General features: G+C 46.9%; 1 protein-coding gene across 6 annotated transcripts in view; it reads right to left on the bottom strand.

Annotated features, from left to right (window-relative positions):
• msi2a (musashi RNA-binding protein 2a) overlaps positions 1–20,435 on the bottom strand; it is a 316,548-nt gene that overhangs the window by 127,140 nt on the left and 168,973 nt on the right. For all 6 annotated transcript variants that reach the window (XM_072658303.1, XM_072658304.1, XM_072658309.1 and 3 more), the window contains exon 7: positions 1,571–1,619. In XM_072658303.1, the coding sequence (XP_072514404.1) occupies positions 1,571–1,619 (49 nt within the window). The remainder of the gene's footprint in view (positions 1–1,570; positions 1,620–20,435) is intronic.

The raw sequence follows: 20,435 nt of genomic DNA, 5'->3' as shown, positions 1-20,435 counted from the left end.
CTCCACAAAACAAAAAGGTCCACATTCAGGGGGGTTCCACACACACACACACACACACACACACACACACACACACACACACATGCATCGATCACTTTCCAATCAAGCACTATTTCTGCTTTGACAATCAGTCAACAAGCCTCAATGACAGACAGACAGGTGTGATAAAGGCAGGTGCTACACCGTGGCGCTAACACACTGATAGAGGACACCCTGCTGGACCAGGCCAGCGCAAACATACACACACACACACACACACACACACACACACACATCAATCTAATTCTTTAGAAAATGATTCAATGAATCGTAAAATCCCTGATCTGATTATTGATAAGATTCAGAATCAGGGTTCATAATAAACTCTTATACTCATACTTTTGACTGGAGGACGCATTCACTAGAACCAGTGGCTGATCCAGACATACTGTGCTGGATCAGGTATCAGCTGCTTTAAGCCTGATTCAGTTCCAATCCTTTGTTTTTACCGCTGTGTTCTAGCGCAGCACCCTCTTAACATAATATCTGTGGTTCTGGTGCTTTGACTGCGCTTGAGCTGCTATTCCTCCAGACCTTCGTCTGTTTTCTGCCGTTTTGGCCCTAAAGCCTAAACCAGGTAGGGAAACACACTCCAGCACGGCTTTACCTTTGAATCACGGCTGTTTAAAAACAAAACCATCACAGAAAAAGCTCCACTGTTGGAAACCAGCACTGAGCGGCACTTTCAAACCGGAGAGGAGGAGGCTAAGGCTAATGCTAATACACACATGTGCTATAGAAACCCAAATCACAGCACATTCACCCACTATAAACCAGTAATTACACACCAGCAGACCAACAGCAACAGATCAGATCAGATAAGTCCAGAGTGTGTACCACTACACACACACACACACAGGAAGTGATTAAACTGCAGTGTTTTAAAGGAGCTGGGAGCTGATTGGTCAGGGAGGAGAGTCAGACTGGAATATAAGATATTAAACACTATAAAACAGTCATTTTAAGAAAAGTCTCGACTAAACTAATCAGTCCAGAAAGTCTGATTATAGAAACTGAGACTGAAAATAAAGGGATTTTACTGAACCCATTAATTATATAAACACAAAATCGGATCAGATCGGATAAGAATCCATTATGGCTCATCTACACAACCCGCATACTTCTATGCGTCCCTTGCGTTGGCATGGTTGTTAAGCAATACGTCCACTAGAGGGCAGTTCAGAGTCTAAAGTGTCGACCCCATGATTTCCTATGGTTCTGCTCCGTTCCGTCTGTATCCGTACGTATGCACAAATACGGACAAATTCCGCATCCGCATTTAACGCTGAGCATAAACAGTCCTTCGAGGTACTGGAATCAGCTCTGGATGGGGGTGGACACACCTTTGGACAGGATTACGACTGGCTATACAAACAATATAGACTAAAGCCAGCCCTGGTAAACACCTGTGTCTGGGCATATGGGGCGTGTGTGTGGTGGTGGTGGGGTGGGAGGGGTGGGTGTATGCATATGTGTCCTGTAAGTAGGTGGCGAGTGAAGAACCAGCAAAAAATAAAGAGAGTTCTCTTACCTCTGTGTCTGTTAGTAGTCTTATCAAACATCAGCATAGCGTCTTCTACCTGCAAGACACGAGAATGAAGGTGTGGGTCAGAGATCAGCTGCCATACAGGACAAAGATGGTCACATCCAGCTGAAAACAGGTGGTGGACCAGCTTAGCTCTTGGCCAGGTCTATGTAGCAGTCTAGAAGCTGGTTATCAAGATAGCCATACTAGGGTAACCTGGTCATGCTGAAAGACCCGCTAGTCCACCAAACTCAATGGACAACATACCCCATGCTGGTCAAGCGCTAAGCTGGTGTAGCTGGTCTACCTGGTCTACTAGCATTACCAACCTGACCAGTAGGCCAAAACACCAGTAGGCCAGCATGGTCAGGCTGGTGATGCTGGTCATTTGCAGAGGACGATATTGCAGTAGGAATTAGCGAACGGTCCACTGGATCTAGACACACACACACACACACACACACACACACACACACACACACACACGACAGCTCTGCGACTCTTGGAGCTGTCAGCAGCGACATAACTGAATAGTGTCGCCCCACAGACAGATCATTGTCTACAGGCCACAGGCGAGAGTTCACAGCCTACACACACTCCACCGTCTGCAGCATAAACCCCCCCAACAGCAACTCGCACTGACTCAGAGAGCGAGAGAGAGAGAGAGAGAGCACGAGAGAGAGAGAGCGAGGTGGAGAAAAACAGGAGACAAAACCTCTGAGGGGGTCTGGAGGCAAAGCTCCACGGTCTCTCTCACCCCGGTTACCGTCGCTAGGTAACGTTAGGATCAGGCAGGGTGCGGAGGTGTGTGTGGCGGCATGAGGATGACGGGTACACATGTGCGCCCACACACCTGTACACACACAAACACACACACAGTGGAGCTAAATCACATCACATACATATATATGTATGTGTGTGTGTGTCCAAATGTTTGTGGACAGCCCTTCTAATGAATGCATTCCGCTCCTTTAAGCTGCACCCATTGCTGACACAGATGTGCAAATGCACACAAACACACACACACAGCTTGTCTAGTCCTCGTAGAGAAGTACTGCCAATAGAATAGGACTCTCTGGGGCTGATTAATATGAACCTATTGGCCAGGCGTGGGCTAGAGGGGAGCAGTGCGCTGTGGAGCAGTGGAACTCTGAGCTCCATCCAATACTTTTGTTGGGAGATGTTAGGGATGATGAGGTGGGGTGATGATCGTCCAGGCAGTGCTGCTGTCGCCAAATGCCATCAAATCCTCACAGCAGTGCTCCTCCTCCAAAATCTAGCAGAAAGCCTTCTTCCCTGGACAGTAGAGACAGTTACTCCAGGGCAAGCAGGATAAGCTCAGGATAAGAAACAATAAATGAGCAGGTGTCCAAATACTTTTGTCCTTCTAGCATAAATGGGAGAATGCTCTGACTAAAAGTGGCCAGATATGTTTGTGAACTCCCTGTGTGTGTTTGTGTGGGTGTGTGTGTGTGTGCTTATGGACTGCCACTGTATTATTAGCCCAGTATTATGTCATTAGCCTGCTATCGATCCTGAATGGTTTTAATAGCAGGCTGGTGAGATCATGCAGCGTCCTGAACTCGGGAGGAAGTGGCAGAGTGTTTTCCAGCCTCAGAGACTCGGTGAATCAGCCTGATAATAAAGCCCTGAAGCGGCTATTCACTCTGCGGCAGAGCGGAGCGGCCGCACCAACCGCTGCTCTATTGAAGGACAGGTCATGATTCACTGAGCACTTGGAGATGGAGTCCGTTCAGCCATTGTGTATACATCCACACACACACATCCACACACACACACACACACACACACACACACACAAATGATAGCAGTACAGTGGCGGGAGAACTCCTGGTGCGTGACCACTGAGTGGGCGTCACAGTCCAGTGACACACACACACACCCACACACACACACACACACACACACACACCCGTCTCCTTTATAGAGACACCTCAGTACTGCAGGCCTTTTCAATACAGTCTCTCTCACACTCCACTCTCCCATCTGATAGGGGGTTAAGGACCTCTTCACCACACACACACACACCCCTGCCAAGAGGTGAGGCCGCGCTCACTCAAGGGAAGCCGAAATCTCTCTCGCTCGCCCGCTCCTTTCTCCTCCTATTCTGAAGAGAAAGGTTCAGAGGATAATGGAGGTTTTATCAGTATGTAAAAAGAGAGCGATGGAGACTCCAGTGGAGAGGCTGGCCTTTTGTGACAATGAAGAAAAGGTTCCTCCAGCCTGCTCTCGCCTCGCCCGGCCAGCGTTCGCAGGGACAGGACCCGCGGCCCTTTTCCGTGGCTTCTAAGAAAGAGGGAAAAGGGAGCGTCTTCCTCGCAGGTGTTCTCCGCCACAGCCAGCGCGGCCCCTCTGAGGCTAACTGCTCTCCGTTTGACTGGAATAGCGCACGTATTTAGACGATGCCCCCACGACAGCCAAATCCACACAATCAGCCAAACAGGCAGTAATATTAAAGACGTTAAGCTAACTGCACACAATCATATGGGATGAAGAGTTAGCAGAGTTTAGCTAACTCCATATAATCAGACAGTGTGGGGATGTAGCAGAGTTTAGCTTAACCTATATAATCAGACAGTGTGGGGATGTAGCAGGGTTTAGCTTAACCTATATAATCAGACAGTGTGGGGATGTAGCAGGGTTTAGCTTAACCTATATAATCAGACAGTGTGGGGATGTAGCAGAGTTTAGCTTAACCTATATAATCAGACAGTGTGGGGATGTAGCAGGGTTTAGCTTAACCTATATAATCAGACAGTGTGGGGATGTAGCAGAGTTTAACTAGTTTGGAGATGTAGCAGGGTTTAGCTAACTCCATATAATCAGACAGTGTGGGGATGTAGCAGGGTTTAGCTAGTTTGGAGATGTAGCAGGGCTTAGCTAACTCCATATAATCAGATAGTGTGGGGACGTAGCAGGGTTTAGCTAATTTAGGGATGTAGCAGAGTTTAGCTAACTCCATATAATCAGACAGTGTGGGGATGTAGCAGGGTTTGGCTAATTTAGGGATGTAGCAGAGTTTAGCTAACTCCATATAATCAGACACCCCTGATTTCAAAAGAAACTAAGAATAATCAGGTGTCCCAATACTTCTGTCCATGTAGTGTAAGTTTTCAACCACCTTGAAATCACCTTTAAAGACCAGCTTAGACCAGTAAAACCACCGCACAGACATGCCGCGTGGGTGAAGGACGTGAACAGCATAGCCGTGACTCTTCACTGAACTGCTCCTTTAAGCGCAGCAGTGTGTCTGGAGCTGTTTTGCTGTGTTGATTTATTAACCACCTGTAAAGCGCGGTTAACCCGAGGACAGTGGAGGAGGCACGCGAGCGACGGAGCGGCGGAGCTGCCGGGGGGAGACAGAAGGGGGAAGAATTACAAAGAGGAAGCTCCCGAGCAGCTGTTTATATTCACACCAGGGCCTGGGCTGGACTGGGTGGGGTGGGGTGGATTGGGGTGTGTATGTGTGTGTTTGGGGGGGGGGGGTGGGGTTATCGTGTTTCTGTCAGATGATATGACAATGAACGTTCCTTCACCGCGAAACCTTTGCACCCGGAACGCCCATATGTATGAAACACCCACATACACACACACACTCGCGCGGACGTCTGTACACACTCTGGGCTGCACTCCGTACAGGCAGCAGTTTAAATCAACAGTCTATTGAATTATTTATCAGAGGACAAAGGCATTAATAAGCAGGCTGACTTGTGGGGTGGTGCTGGGAGAGGTGGCAGCAGGGCTGGAGATTTAAGGGCAAGGGAAATACGGTTTGACAGCAGTTTAGATCAACGGCAATTTCACCGTTATTTACATTCTGCACACGAGGGAGAGGCAGCAGAAACGAGCAGAGAGTCCTACTGCGTGCACTCGGCCTTCCTCACTCATCTTACACACACACACACACAGTTGTATGTATGTTTTTATACAATTTCAGGACATGGGGTCATACATCCTCTAAATTGACAAAAGTATTGGGACACCTGCTTATTCACTGTTTCTTCCAAAATCAAGGGCATAAAAAAAAAGTTGGATTAACTGTCTCCACTGTCCAAGGAAGAAGACGACGAAGAGTGACATCAGCGAGGTCAGGATGCTGGATGATCCCCACACCAACTCACCTCATCATCCCAGTTCTCCCACTGCTCCACAGCTCAACGCTGGGAGGTGCTTCACCCCTCCAGCCCACATCTAGCCTGTAGCTAGAGCGTTTTGATCGGACACTACAGCGCAGCTTAGAAAGCTGGGGTCAGCCGTGCTTCAGAACCCCTGGAGAAGACAGGGTTAAAGGCCTTGCTCGAGAGCCAAACAGCGGCATTGTGGACATGGGTATCGAACCCACAACCCTGTGACTAATAATCCACTTGAAGCTGAAACCTCCGGACGACAGAGCCAACGCTCAGGAGCTTCCTCTGCGTCCTAGTCATGTAATGAAATGTACAAAAACAAACACACACCCACACACCAGTACAGAACTTTTACTACCCACCAGGGGACTTCCCATGCTGTACAAGAAACCGAGCTGTGTCTGTGTGTGTCCGTCTGCATAGCACTGTGTCTTTCTTGGTGGGGGTGCGCACTATAACAGGGGTAAAGGGGCAATCAATGTGCCTGATTAGTCATGAAGAGCTTGGTGAGTTCAGCCCAGAGGCATCACATACACACATACACACACACACACACACACACACACACTCGCATCTCATTTTAAAGGTGAGCAGTTATGAGGAGTTCAAGTCTACTGAGTATAACACACAACAAAGCTGCCGTTACTTAACGTCCAGTTCCACTTCTCGCTCGCTGCCCTTACACTGACCCCGCCTTCTTTAGTGCTACTCAGTTAAAACGAGAACCAATGGGTGGACACCACAGGGGCTGACGCCTACAAGCCATGTGGGAAATCACTTAAGTCATATGGAATATTAGATTGTGTTAGACTGTATTATAGAAAGTATTATATTGGTCTTATGTGAGATTAGACTGTATCAGATACTATTTTGGTCATATGGAATATTAGATTGTGTTAGACTGTATTATAGAAAGTATTATATTGGTCTTATGTGAGATTAGACTGTATTGGATACTATTTTGGTCATATAGAATATTAGATTGTTTTAGTCTGTATTATATGCTATACTGGTCTTATAGAAGATCGGACTACATCAGATTCTATATGTAATATAGAATATTAGGTTGTATTATACTGAAGTATCTGCTACACTGGTCTTATGGAAGATTAGACTGCATCAGACACTTTACAGGTCATATGGGATATTAGATTGTATTAGACTGTATTATCTGCTATATTGGTCTTTTGAAAGATCAGACTGTATCAGACACTACACTCGTACGGAATATTAGACTGTGTTAGACTGTATTATATGCTATATTGGTCTTATGGAAGATCAGACTATCAGATACTACACTGGAATATAGAATATTAGGACTCCATTAGACTGTACTGTATGCTATTCTGGTAAAATTGAAGATCAGACTGTACTACTGAGTACTACTGAGAACTGCACCTGTTATGTGAAAAATGCAACCAAATCAGACTCTATAATGGTCATCTGAAATATCAGACCATATTAGACTGCATTATAAACCAGTCATATAAAATATCAGGTTGTAATGGATCAAACACTAGTTAGATCAGACCACACCAAACAAAGCCTAACCACCAACATCATGTTAGCCTGCTGCCACTCCCTCACGCAGTCTCCTGGGGTCATACAGTGGCCATGTGGGCAGACACATGAGCCGTACCACAGAAATACCTGCTCTCTAGCCGGCCAGCAAATTCATGGCCAGGGCCTCAGCAGTTTCCACACAGGGTCATGGACCACACGGACACCCTGAGTAACGTTACACCGGCAACTTGAGCCCACTTTCGGCACATGTACACCCTTCTCCTGACCCGGGGCCAAGGCCAGCATATGGCAGCTAGAGCTAAGGGAAAGCCCCCATCTTTCCACCCTCCAGTGAGCAACACAGGCTCAGAGAACAGCTTCAAATATTACAGTTATTTCTGTCAGGCTACAAGTCTTTCTCAGATCACAGTCAGATTACGGTAGATATCGTCTGGAACAGTCGAGTTGTGGCAAACTTTCTTCAGATTGCAGGTGGGTCAGGAAAGTAACTGTGGGGTTAGGAATACAAATTACCATGCTTTACGCTATAGTGCCAAGAATTTTATTAGATTACAGTTGGGCTGGGAAAGAACTGTCAGATTGCAGTTGGGCTGGGAAAGAACTGTCAGATTGCAGTTGGGCTGGGAAAGAACTGTCAGATTACAGTTGGGCTGGGAAAGAATTTCATCAGATTACAGTTGGGCTGGGAAAGAATTTGTCAGATTACAGTTGGGCTGGGAAAGAATTTGTCAGATTACAGGTGGGCTGGGAAAGAACTGTCAGATTACAGTTGGGCTGGGAAAGAATTTCGTCAGATTACAGTTGGGCTGAGAAAGAACTGTCAGATTACAATTGGGCTGGGAAAGAACTGTCAGATTACAATTGGGCTGGGAAAGAACTGTCAGATTGCAGTTGGGCTGGGAAAGAACTGTCAGATTACAGTTGGGCTGGGAAAGAACTGTCAGATTACAGTTGGGCTGGGAAAGAATTTCATCAGATTACAGTTGGGCTGGGAAAGAATTTGTCAGATTACAGTTGGGCTGGGAAAGAACTGTCAGATTACAGTTGGGCTGGGAAAGAATTTCATCAGATTACTGTTGGGTTGGGAAAGAATTTCGTCAGATTACAGTTGGGCTGGGAAAGAACTGTCAGATTGCAGTTGGGCTGGGAAAGAACTGTCAGATTACAGTTGGGCTGGGAATGAATTTCGTCAGATTACAGTTGGGTTGGGAAAGAATTTCGTCAGATTACAGTTAGGCTGGGAAAGAATTTCATCAGATTACAGTTGGGCTGGGAAAGAACTGTCAGATTACAGTTGGGCTGGGAAAGAACTGTCAGATTACAGTTGGGCTGGGAAAGAACTGTCAGATTACAGTTGGGCTGGGAAAGAACTGTCAGATTACAGTTGGGCTGGGAAAGAATTTCAGTCAGATTACAGTTAGGCTGGGAAAGAACTGTCAGATTACAGTTGGGTTGGGAATAATTTCATCAGATTACAGTTGGGCTGGGAAAGAATTAGTCAGATTACAGTTGGGCTGGGAAATAATTGTCAGATTACAGTTAGGCTGGGAAACATATGTCAGGTTACCGTTAGTTTCTGCGAAAGTGTTGGCAGGTTACAGTTGGTTGGGAAATATCAGCTCATAGGCGGGTTGAGGCAACATTGTGTGGGTTACTGTCAGATTCAGTGTGGGGACAATTCTGTCAGGTTTCAGCCGGGTTTGTTGGGCTAAAGTCGCGTTCAGACTGAATTTAATCAGACTGTCAGGATACAGTCTTGCACTTTTAAAAACATGAGGAAAAAGGGGCAGAATGTTCCCAGGCTGCGTTTAGATCCGATTCAAAACATCAGGCCCAAGTAAATCTCTACACTGGAGCCCGGCGAGTTCTCTGATTCGCAGGGGGAAAGAAATCGCGCCGGTTTAGAGCATAATCTAGATAAACTGAGGAGAAGGGCTAGAGGCAGCGTTTTTCCTTACTAACTCTTAAATCAGGCGTCTCCTGGGTTTACAGCTGAGAAGATCAATAATTCACCTGTTTTGAAAGGGGAGAAAAAAAAAGGTTGGGGATTGTGTTTGAAGGAAGTACGTTTCATCCAGCATCGCTCGCTCGCGCGCCGGTTCATCTGTTATGGATAAAGCGGAGCTGAAGACAGCAGACGCTGACGAAATGCTGCTGTTGTTGGCGTTTTGTTAGTGCATGAGACAGGAATGCGCGAGCTGTCATGCGATGTCAAATCAGGTGCGCGCCGCCGAAGCTGAGGGGAGAAGATTCCTGGATACGACCGGATAAGAGGAACGTGGAGCAGAAGTCCACTCCTCCGCCGGCTTTTTATGAAGACGGTTTGTCCTCTGCAGATTGTGAGTGCGTCTCCCGAAGCGAAGGGCCTGGGGTGTAAAGGCAGAATACACACAGTCACACATCATTAGAGCCACTGCTGTACAGCACTGTCTGGGTAAGCGCAGCCTGACAGCTACGGTAATCCAGTTTACACAGAAAGAGAGGCAGAGAGAGAAAGAGAGGGGGTGCAGATCCATCTCGTACTCCAAATTCCCATGCTCGGAGTGAAGTGAATAAAGTGGGAGGAGGGGGGGAAGAAAAAAGAGCCGTAAATGAGCGATAAGAATCAAGTGCAGCTCCAGGCTCGGCCCGCTGAGTGCACATGAAAGAGCCTCCAGTCATCCAGGTTCGGTTTCACTCCCAGTCAAAGAGATTCCCTCGCTTTTTTCCGGGTGTCACTGGAGGAGGCACGGTTAACCCGGCCTCCATTCTCCAGTCTTTCATTCCCTCTCTCTCTCTCTCTCCTCTCTCTTTCTCTCTCTCTCACGCTCATTCTCTGCTTCTCCAGAAACGGGTGGGAAATGCTGGCGGCCAGAAAAGGATACTCCCATGCCGAGATGCCTTTCCTGCATTTAGAGCAAGTGGGGGGGGTGAGGGGGGAAAAGAAGGTGTGCTTGTTTTACACAAAGCCTAAAGCTATCAGATCGAGCCATTCAGCGCCTGGCCTTTCCCTCACAACTCAGGAGAACAGCGGCCAGCCTGTACGGGCTGTGTGAGAGGGGGGTGGGGTAGCGCGCGGGGGGGGGGGGGGGGGGTTATTATTAACGAACAGACGGTCTTTAGAGCAGCCTGTTTGGCCATCTAGATAAAGCACGCTCACCTGTACCTCCACTCACTGGCCACTTTATTAGAAACACCTAGAGTGTGCTTTCACTCACTGGCCACTTTTTCGGAAACACACAAGTACCCCCAAGTGGAAGCACAAGGTAGGGGTTTCTAATAATGTGGCCAGTGAGTGGAAACACAAGGTGGGGGTTTCTAATAAAGTGGCCAGTGAGTGGAAGCACAAGGTGGGTGTTTCTAATAAAGTGGCCAGTTAGTGGAAGCACAAGGTAGGTGTTTCTAATAAAGTGGCCAGTAAGTAGAAGAACATGCTAGGTGTTTCTAATAAAGTGGCCAGGGAGTGGAAGCACAAGGTGGGTGTTTCTAATAAAGTGGCCAGTGAGAGGAAACACAAGGTGGGGGTTTCTAATAAAGTGGCCAGTGAGAGGAAACACAAGGTGGGGGTTTCTAATAAAGTGGCCAGTTAGTGGAAGCACAAGGTAGGGGTTTCTAATAAAGTGGCCAGTGAGACACAAATAAAGCGCAGAGACAAAACCTTGAATTTTTACACCTCCTGTTTCTCCTTCTTTCTCCCCAGTGGCCAAAAGCAACAGCATTTTCCCCTTTTTTCTGCTGCGCTGCGAGAGAGCGAGAGAGTGAGAGAGCGAGAGAGCGAGAGAGAAAGTGTGTGTTTCTTAAAAACTGACATCATTTCCTGACAGGACGGTCCCAGGAGACCCTCTGCGATGACCCACCAACCCGAGCAGAAAGCACTCAGCTTCTCCTGAGGGAAACCCATCAGTCATTTTACGAGCAAGGTGACCCGCGGTCCGGGTCAGATAAGATTTTCGGAAGGATTCCCTCACCATGCAGTGCCCAGGTGACCACTACCTGACCTGGACCTGACCAGGAAGCTCCTCAGTGAACATCCAAGTCACTACACCGTCTCTGAAAGACTGGGGATGAGAAAGGATTCACCTCGGACCACCAACCTGCCGATTTCACGGATTTGCCTAGAGGGCTCATTTGCATATTTCCATGTCGTTACCGCACAGGTCAACATCGCCATGACGATTAAAAAGCGATATGTTGTGTTTAGCCCTGACCTGCCCGAAAACAGCCAACGCTAATGGCTTAAACCCAGCGCTGGGTGTTTGCTGGTGGTCCGCGTCCCATGTTTGATGGGCGTGACTGCACCCACAACCCCCCCAACCTCCTCAACCTTGTTCAGCCCCCAGACACGGTCGTTCCTCAAATCTGTCCTCTATTAATATTCATGAGCTCCGTGGCGCAGCAGGCCAACCAGAGCACAGAGCAGCTGATGCATACTGTAGAAGAGGCCTTCACACGTCAGGCCTGGGGTCCATCCAGCAGAGAGCCACTCTCAGATCAGGGGACACATGGAGGTTACACATGAAGCATGAAGGGGGGCAAATAAGGCCGGGGTTGGGGGCCGGAGTGCTAAATAAAACTCAAAATGGTCAAATGATGGACAGGACCTTTAAAGAGAGCGAGGTGGGGCGAGAGAGAAGGGGGGGGGGTCACTGCAGAGACTCCGATTGCAGTATGTAGTTTTATTAATATGCCTTAAACACATAGTGAGGGTCTCGTTTACACACACACACACACACACACACACACACACACACTAAATCCCTGCCCACTAGCTACACTGCAAAAGATCAGTCAAACATGCTAATGTCGCTAACAATCAATAATAAAAAAAATATTATTTATGTACATGATTTCCTTACAGGAAACAGATCTATTACACATGCTAATGATGCTAACAGTAGCTAAAATGAGTAGAAGGCTCTTAAACATTGTTTACCTCAAGGAACAGTTCAATCAAGCCAATGTTGCTAAAGCTAAAGGAAAAATAAGCTATTAAACATCAACTTAAAGGAACAGTTCAATCAAGCCAATGTTGCTAAAGCTAAAGGAAAAATAAGCTATTAAACATCAACTTAAAGGAACAGTTCAATCAAGCCAATGTTGCTAAAGCTAAAGGAAAAATAAGCTATTAAACATCAACTTAAAGGAACAGTTCAGACAAACAAGCTAATGTTGCTAAAAGTAGCCAAAAATGAGTAGAAGGCCATTGTATATGTCATTCAAATATGCTAATGTTGCTAAATATAATAAAGAATAACAGTAAATCCTTTAAGGTTCAAGGAACAGTTAATAGTTTAGTCAAAAGCGTTCACAATGCTAACAGATTTGATGATTTACAAACAAAACAATAACGAAAATGATTCACTCAGAGCAAACAGTTGCAAAAATGCTAATGTCACCAACAAGAAGATGAACTGCAGTCCTTTAAACAGGGTTTATCACAACGAACAGTTCACCCAAACAAGCTAACGTTGCTAACAATAAGAAAAAAAACCCTGCACCTCTTTGAATGTGGTTAATAGTTAGGAATAGTTTAGCTAACATTGCTAACCCTGAATAAGCATGAACAGCTCAAAACAAATGTAGAGTAGTTAAGGGAGAACAGCTAACGTTGCTAACCCTGAATAAGCATGAACAGCTCAACACAAATGTAGAGTAGTTAAGGGAGAACAGCTAACGTTGCTAACCCTGAATAAGCATGAACAGCTCAACACAAATGTAGAGTAGTTAAGGGAGAACAGCTAACGTTGCTAACCCTGAATAAGCATGAACAGCTCAACACAAATGTAGAGTAGTTAAGGGCGAACAGCTAACGTTGCTAACCCTGAATAAGCATGAACAGCTCAACACAAATGTAGAGTAGTTAAGGGAGAACAGCTAACGTTGCTAACCCTGAATAAGCATGAACAGCTCAACACAAATGTAGAGTAGTTAAGGGCGAACAGCTAACGTTGCTAACCCTGAATAAGCATGAACAGCTCAACACAAATGTAGAGTAGTTAAGGGAGAAGAGCTAACGCTGCTAACCCTGAATAAGCACGAACAGCTCAACATAAACGTAGAGTAGTTAAGGGCGAACAGCTAATGTTGCTAACCCTGAATAAGCACGAACAGCTCAACACAAATGTAGAGTAGTTAAGGGAGAACAGCTAACGTTGCTAACCCTGAATAAGCATGAACAGCTCAACACAAATGTAGAGTAGTTAAGGGAGAACAGCTAACGTTGCTAACCCTGAATAAGCATGAACAGCTCAACACAAATGTAGAGTAGTTAAGGGAGAACAGCTAACGTTGCTAACCCTGAATAAGCATGAACAGCTCAACACAAATGTAGAGTAGTTAAGGGCGAACAGCTAACGTTGCTAACCCTGAATAAGCATGAACAGCTCAACACAAATGTAGAGTAGTTAAGGGAGAACAGCTAACGTTGCTAACCCTGAATAAGCATGAACAGCTCAACACAAATGTAGAGTAGTTAAGGGAGAACAGCTAACGTTGCTAACCCTGAATAAGCATGAACAGCTCAACACAAATGTAGAGTAGTTAAGGGAGAAGAGCTAACGCTGCTAACCCTGAATAAGCACGAACAGCTCAACATAAACGTAGAGTAGTTAAGGGCGAACAGCTAATGTTGCTAACCCTGAATAAGCACGAACAGCTCAACACAAATGTAGAGTAGTTAAGGACGAACAGCTAACGTTGCTAACCCAGAATAAGCACGAACAGCTCAACACAAATGTAGAGTAGTTAAGGGCGAACAGCTAACGTTGCTAACCCAGAATAAGCACGAACAGCTCAACACAAATGTAGAGTAGTTAAGGGCGAACAGCTAATGCTGCTAACACCAAATAAATGAAGAGCAAGCCCTTAGCCAAACATAGTTTACTAAGAGGGAACAGTTCAGTCAAACAAGCTAATATTGCTAACAGTAAATGAAAACAGCTATCGGCTAATTATCTAGTAAACATAACCAGCTAATTAGTGGCAATTAGCCTGCATTCACTCTTAGCCCCATTAGCATGTGTGGTCCGGCTATTCTGCTTAAAGTTCTGCTCACCATCTTCTTGTTTCTAAGCAATCAGCGCTCCTCTTTTCCCAAGCTATTCAAACCACACACACACACACACACACACACACACACACACACACTCCCCCCGCAAACCACCCCCCCACCCCACAGCCGTTTATGTATATGCTAATTACATTAATCAACAGAAAAAGTGCTTATTAAATCTGCTAATTGGTATGTAAATAAGTTCCTCCTGACACTGGCAGCCTCCCAATCACTTTAATTTAAAATAAATATAAATATGTCAGTTTTCATTTAGGCAAAGAAAAAGAAATATATAAATATAAGAAAAATAAATAAATAAATAAACAAACAAACAAACAACGCGCAACCGAGCCGCTAGCAAGCCGCCAAAGACAGCCTCCCGTCCCCACAGCGGCACCGGCAGCATCTCTCCTCTGCCTTATTTCCCTTAACCGGACGCTAGGCCAAAGCCGCCCCAGAGCATCCGGACCCATCCGTCTCCTGCGGCTGGAGTGCCGGTTAAACCCGATCTCCATCCCCGCCGGCCGATCAATAACCAGCTGAAGGGAGAGAGCGGCTTTCAGAGCAGTGTCATTTTCTATGTAATGAAAAAAGTAATCGCATCTTCTCTCGCTCGCTCTCGCGCTCACTTTCTCTCTCCCTTGTTTTTCTCTCTCCCCTCCTTCTCCTTTTTCCTCCGGAATGTGAAGACCGAAGATGATAGCCCAGGGCCCGGATCTGGGCCCAGCCGATATTAAGATTTTAACAGCACAGCTCTTTCAACTCCACGCTGGAAAACCCCAAAAACATCCAGAACCCAACCAGCCTTCCGAACAAACCCAGGGTCAACCCAACAAACCGCTGGACGCTGAGGGAACCCTCGACCTCAGAGGTCAACTTCAGTGCACCGGAACCCGAAAGCCTTAACTCCTCAACTTCCCCCTCCATACACATGTAAATGAGCCGTAAAGGTAAATGAGCTCTGATTGGCTGCTCCAATGACTGTAGAAAACACGGACAGCGCAACATCTCACACTACAGGTCTAGCGCCTCTGCTGGCTGGTCGCGGTATGATGTGTAGCACCGCCCCCATTTTATTGTCCTCCTAAACTGTGTTCCCATCTCCAGTGTCTCCAAATTCCAGCAGATTCCCAGAAATCAGACCCCTTACTCTACTACCTTACCATACTCCCTTAGACTCAGGAGGAGCATTGCTGTGAGGATTTGGTTGTATTCAGTGACCACGCCATCATATCATCCACAACTCCCCAACTCATCCCAAAAGTACTGAATCGATCACCATCCATCATTCCAGAGAGCACAGTTCTTCCACTGCTCCACAGCTCAGTGCTGCTGGGGGGCTTTATACCCCTCTAGCCCACACCTGGCATTAGGCAGCATGGAGCCAATAGGGTCATGTTTATCTGCTCCAGTCCTAATCTTTTGGCAATTCTTCTCTACAGGGTCTAGACAAGCTCTGTATGTATATATATATTTATATATATATATATATATATATATATATATGTATGTGTGTGTGTTGCGGGAATGCATTCATTAGAAGGGGTGTCCACAAGTATTTGGACACTTTTTATTTTATTTTAAAGACATTCATCTATTCACCCAGAGCTAATTTTCTGACCAGGCCTGATATCATCAGTAATTGGCATTTTTAGCTCCTTAAAATCAGTATCAGCGACTCATTTTTCCAGACGTAAAGGCCCGTGGGCCGGCGAAAGCTTTCTCCTGCCGAGTCCATTAAGCGGCGCCGTGACGCCACGCCACAAAGAGCGCTAAATGATCATCTAAGAGCTCTAAAGAGGGGATTACCAAAGACGTCTCTTCATCTTAATCGTTCTTATTCAAAATATCATCCCACGGGATCTAATCACGGTTGAAACAAACAAAACCCCTCTCGTTCGGAGGCTGTCGGCTGCGGGACGAGATAATATCCGTTGCCGCGCAATATGGCTAAACTGCATTAAAGGCTTACTTAAGTGAAGGAGCGGCGAATTCAATTACATCTGCCAAAACACACACTCTCCCCCCGCCTCCACCCCCACCCCTCCTCACTGTTTTCCCTCAGATTAAGCCCTAATCTCCTTCAAAGGCCGTTTCAATAATATGACATTTTCCATCACAATGGAAATGAATAAATGCCAGTCAAACCTTTCTTCTTCTTTATTCCCCGGTATTTTTTTCTTTGCCAACACCCCATCCATTCAACACCCTCCAGACCCCCCCACCCCCACCCCCACCCAACCACGGCGCGTGTCGCTTTTGATAGCTCGTCCCTCTCTGTCAGCTGCGAACGCAGGAGGCTCCAATTTGAATACAGTAACACAGCCCCCTATTTATTAAAGCTTGGATTAACATGACAGGCAGTTTTGTCTGGGGAGTCTTTAATATGGCTCAGAGAAGCGATCTGGGAGACAGTAATGGGTTCGGGCTAATATACTTGAGTGATGCCGCTAGCTCGGCGCTCCAAAGCAGAACAATGGAGGGGTACGTGGGGCGTGAACGGTAAGGTGGGACTGTGATGGGTTGGGAAGGGGGGGGGGAGGTTGAGCTGGGAATACGTCTGTCTGTCTGTCTGTCTGTCTGTCTAGCTGGCTGGCTGGCTGGCTTGCTGGACGTCGGTTGGACTGTCTGTTGGCCGGCCTGTTTGGCCATAACAAAAGGATGTGTGGAATTCTTCAGCACTTCTCCTGCAGTGACAAAGTTGGCCTCCAGCTCTCCGCAAGTCTCCTCCAGTCTTCAGTGCTGCCGTAACAGCCTGTGGCATCCCCCCTCACTCCCTCTCTCTCTCTTCTGATTTCCACGCTTTCACAGCTGTACAGCTCCCGCCGAAACTCGGCTAGACAATATGGCTTAGCTCCAGGACAGGACACAGTACCCTCACGGAACACAATATCGCTTCGCATAAGACGCGAGACCACCTTGCTGGTGTAAAAATCAATATTTATAGAGCCATAGTACCTGACGACTCCTGCTCTACTCCGGTGTAGTGCAACTCTGTGACTGTTATGACGTCCTGAACCCAGTGATAACACGGCTCGACTATAACTGTACCATTTATAAATCCAAACAGGACCTAGTGGATACCAAACTACTAAAAACACAACTACCAGCACCGCTCTACTCCAATATAGTGTAACTCGGTGATTGTTACAGTGGTTTGAACCCAGTGATAACACGACTCAACTGTAAATATATTATTATGAAACCAAAAGGGACCTAATGGACACCCTTGAGGCACCTCAGAGCCAAACAGCTAGAAAACACAACTACCAGCCCCGCTCTACTCTATAAAACTGATACTCAGAGACAATCAAGTCAGTGATTATGCATCTCTACTGTAACTACATTAATAATACAACTGAACGGGACCTAAGGGACAACCCTGAGGCACCTCAGAGGCAAGCAATCAGAAAACGAAAATACTAGCATTGCTATTCTCCAAGGTAGTGTAACTCAAAGACTGCTACAATGGTTCGAACCCAGTGATAACACGACTCGACTGTAACTATATTATTAACGAAACCAAAAGGGACCTAATGGACACAAAAAACACAACTATCAGCCCCGCTCTACTCTATAAAACTGATACTCAGAGACAATCAAGTCAGTGATTATGCATCTCTACTGTAACTGCATTATTAACAAAACCAAAAGGGACCTAATGGACACCCCTGAGGTACCCCCCTCAGAACCTGACTACCTCAAAACACAGCTACCAGCACTGCTTTACTCCACTATAGTGAAACTCCGTGATTGTTGTAGTGTTCTGAAGGCAGCTTGGCTGTAACTGTGTTTGTAATAAAAGTGTAAAAGACCTAACGGACACCTCGGAGGCACCTTGCTGGTCAGCGCCGCTGAAAAAAACGACTCTGCCTTCTCCGCGAAGGCCCTGGCCAGCTCAGAGGTCTGTTCCACGATCAAACGCACATCTGTTGCAGCTATTCGGGGGGAATGCTCCTCTCCCCAAACCCCTGGATTCCAATTAGACCCCTCTCTCCGCCTCTGGCCGCACGCCAGGAGCCCTACGCGTCCGTACTGAATGCAGTGGCACCGTGGAGGGGAAGATAAAGAGGAGGAAAAAAAGAGACGATTAGGCGAGAAGGAGTCATAAGGAAGAGGCCGCTGCTGGCTAACCGCAGGCTCAGCGGAGACGGAGCCGGGCTAGTTTAAATTTCGGGCTCATCTCCGCTAAGCAGCGGCCCCCGTGGCTGGGGGGCAGACTTTGTGGCTTTCACAGAGTTCCTCTGGTTAGCATGCAGGCAGGTGCAGCGACAGAATGAATAAATAATGACGGACGGGAAGCGGGAACCTCCAACTTAAGCTAAGAGGAAATGACATGCCGCCCAGTGGCGTGGACTGAGCAAAGTCCAGCTGCGATCCTTTTGATCTACTGTGGCCTGGTAATGTGAGCAGGTTCAAACTGAACAAAGACACCAGCAGTTCGGGAATCGACTCTCCCGGCAGGATCTTAAATAAATAAATAAATAAATAAATAAATAAACTAAAAAAAAGGAAAGCAACGATTCCTCTTCGTTTTCCTGATTAAAACCCTTGCAATTAAGGGCAACGCACCAGCAACAGGATGCAATTACCGCTAGCGGCCTTTGCTGAGGACGAAGCGAACGTTCATAATCGCTGAAGTCAAATGCATCATGATTACAATCATTACTAGCCTTGTTACGAGACAGAAGGTGCTGGTGAGTAAGTGTGGCTCTGGGACATATGGGCTGTTTAACGCCGCTCTAATGCAACCATCAAGCTCCTCTAAAGGAGGGCGGCGCTCACAGTAAAGCCAAGCACATACCCTCACATGCAGACGGCGGCAGGAAGAAAGGAAGACCAGGGCTTTGCCCCAGGTCACACTCGTCTACGAGTGTAAGAGTTGAAAGAGGAACTCCCCAATGCTTCCGAGACTGCCTGCAAGGCTCCCGTGTGCCTGTTTTCAGGCAGAGACGAACAGCAGACATATATAAAAGCACACAAAGACTGAAGGGAAGGTGCACACAGAGTTCTCCTCCAACCTGGTTCCCGTCTCTCATTCTGTTCACGCTGCACTGTGCGGTTTAAAAGGCTGCTTATGCAAGTCTGAGTGCTGAGAGTCAGCAAGATGGAGACGTAAATGACTAAAAGAGAGCTGAATAGAGTGGAGGAATGGGTCGGGAATTTGTATGTGTGTGTGAGAGAGAGTGTGTGTGTAGTTTACAGTCAGCCCTGTCTGCCATTAAGCCCTCAAACCGGTATGTGGGCCCACACTTCAGTTCTTGACTACAAAACTTACACGACCTCGTATCATAGGAAGTATTTTACCAGACATTCTAGATAAAGGTTCTAGATAAAACCACCGTCTTCGCTAAAGAACCTCCATCACAGGACCGTCGTCTCCGTCCTGAAGATCTAGGCCATCGGGGTTTGAAGGGTTAAGGTCAGCTGCAGATTGATGAGTGTATGTGTTTGTGATGTGTGCCGTCAGAAACGTGTGTGTGTGTGTGTGTGTGTGTGTGTCAGTGGCTCAGTCCTGGTCCTGATCTCGTGCTGTTCTGAAAGCCTCTCTGGGCTGAGCCAGATAAGCAGGTAATTCATCACAGAGCCGAAGCTGAGCCTTATCGGCCTTTCACAAGGATCGGGCCTCAACCTGCCAGCGCCGCGCTCCCGGAAAACTGACCGGCGTCCGGCGGCCCACTCCCTCCCTCCCTCCCTGCCCCCGGATCCATCGCTCTTAATTACCATGACAACATTAGACCAATCCAGACAGCCGATGCTGGAGCAGATGTGTTTCAGCCCGTTTGAGCCGGTATCATTTTCGCCTTCGCTTCCACACTGCATTACAGCAGCCCTGGTGTGTGTGTGTGTGTCGCGGGGGCAGTGCATGATAGCCACTAACAGCATCAGGATTCGCGCTAAGGATGATGAGCGGTTTTACAACACTGTTGTACACTAATGCTCTTGCCGCTGAATGCAATCAAATCCTCACAGCAATGCTGCTCCAAAATCTAGTGGAAAATCTTTTTCCCTGGACAGAAGAGACAGTTACTCCAACAAAAGCAGGAGAGACTCTTTTTAATATGCTTGATTTCAGAGGAAACAATGAATGAGCAGGTGTCCCAATACTTTTGTCCAAATAGATAGACAGAGAGAGGTGACTATAAACAATGAAACAGAGGAGACATAA

This window comes from Salminus brasiliensis, chromosome 16 (assembly GCF_030463535.1).
Source record: "Salminus brasiliensis chromosome 16, fSalBra1.hap2, whole genome shotgun sequence".
NCBI lineage: Eukaryota > Metazoa > Chordata > Actinopteri > Characiformes > Bryconidae > Salminus > Salminus brasiliensis.
Note: the sequence above shows the minus strand (reverse complement) of the source record. Positions and strands in the feature narration are given on the sequence as shown.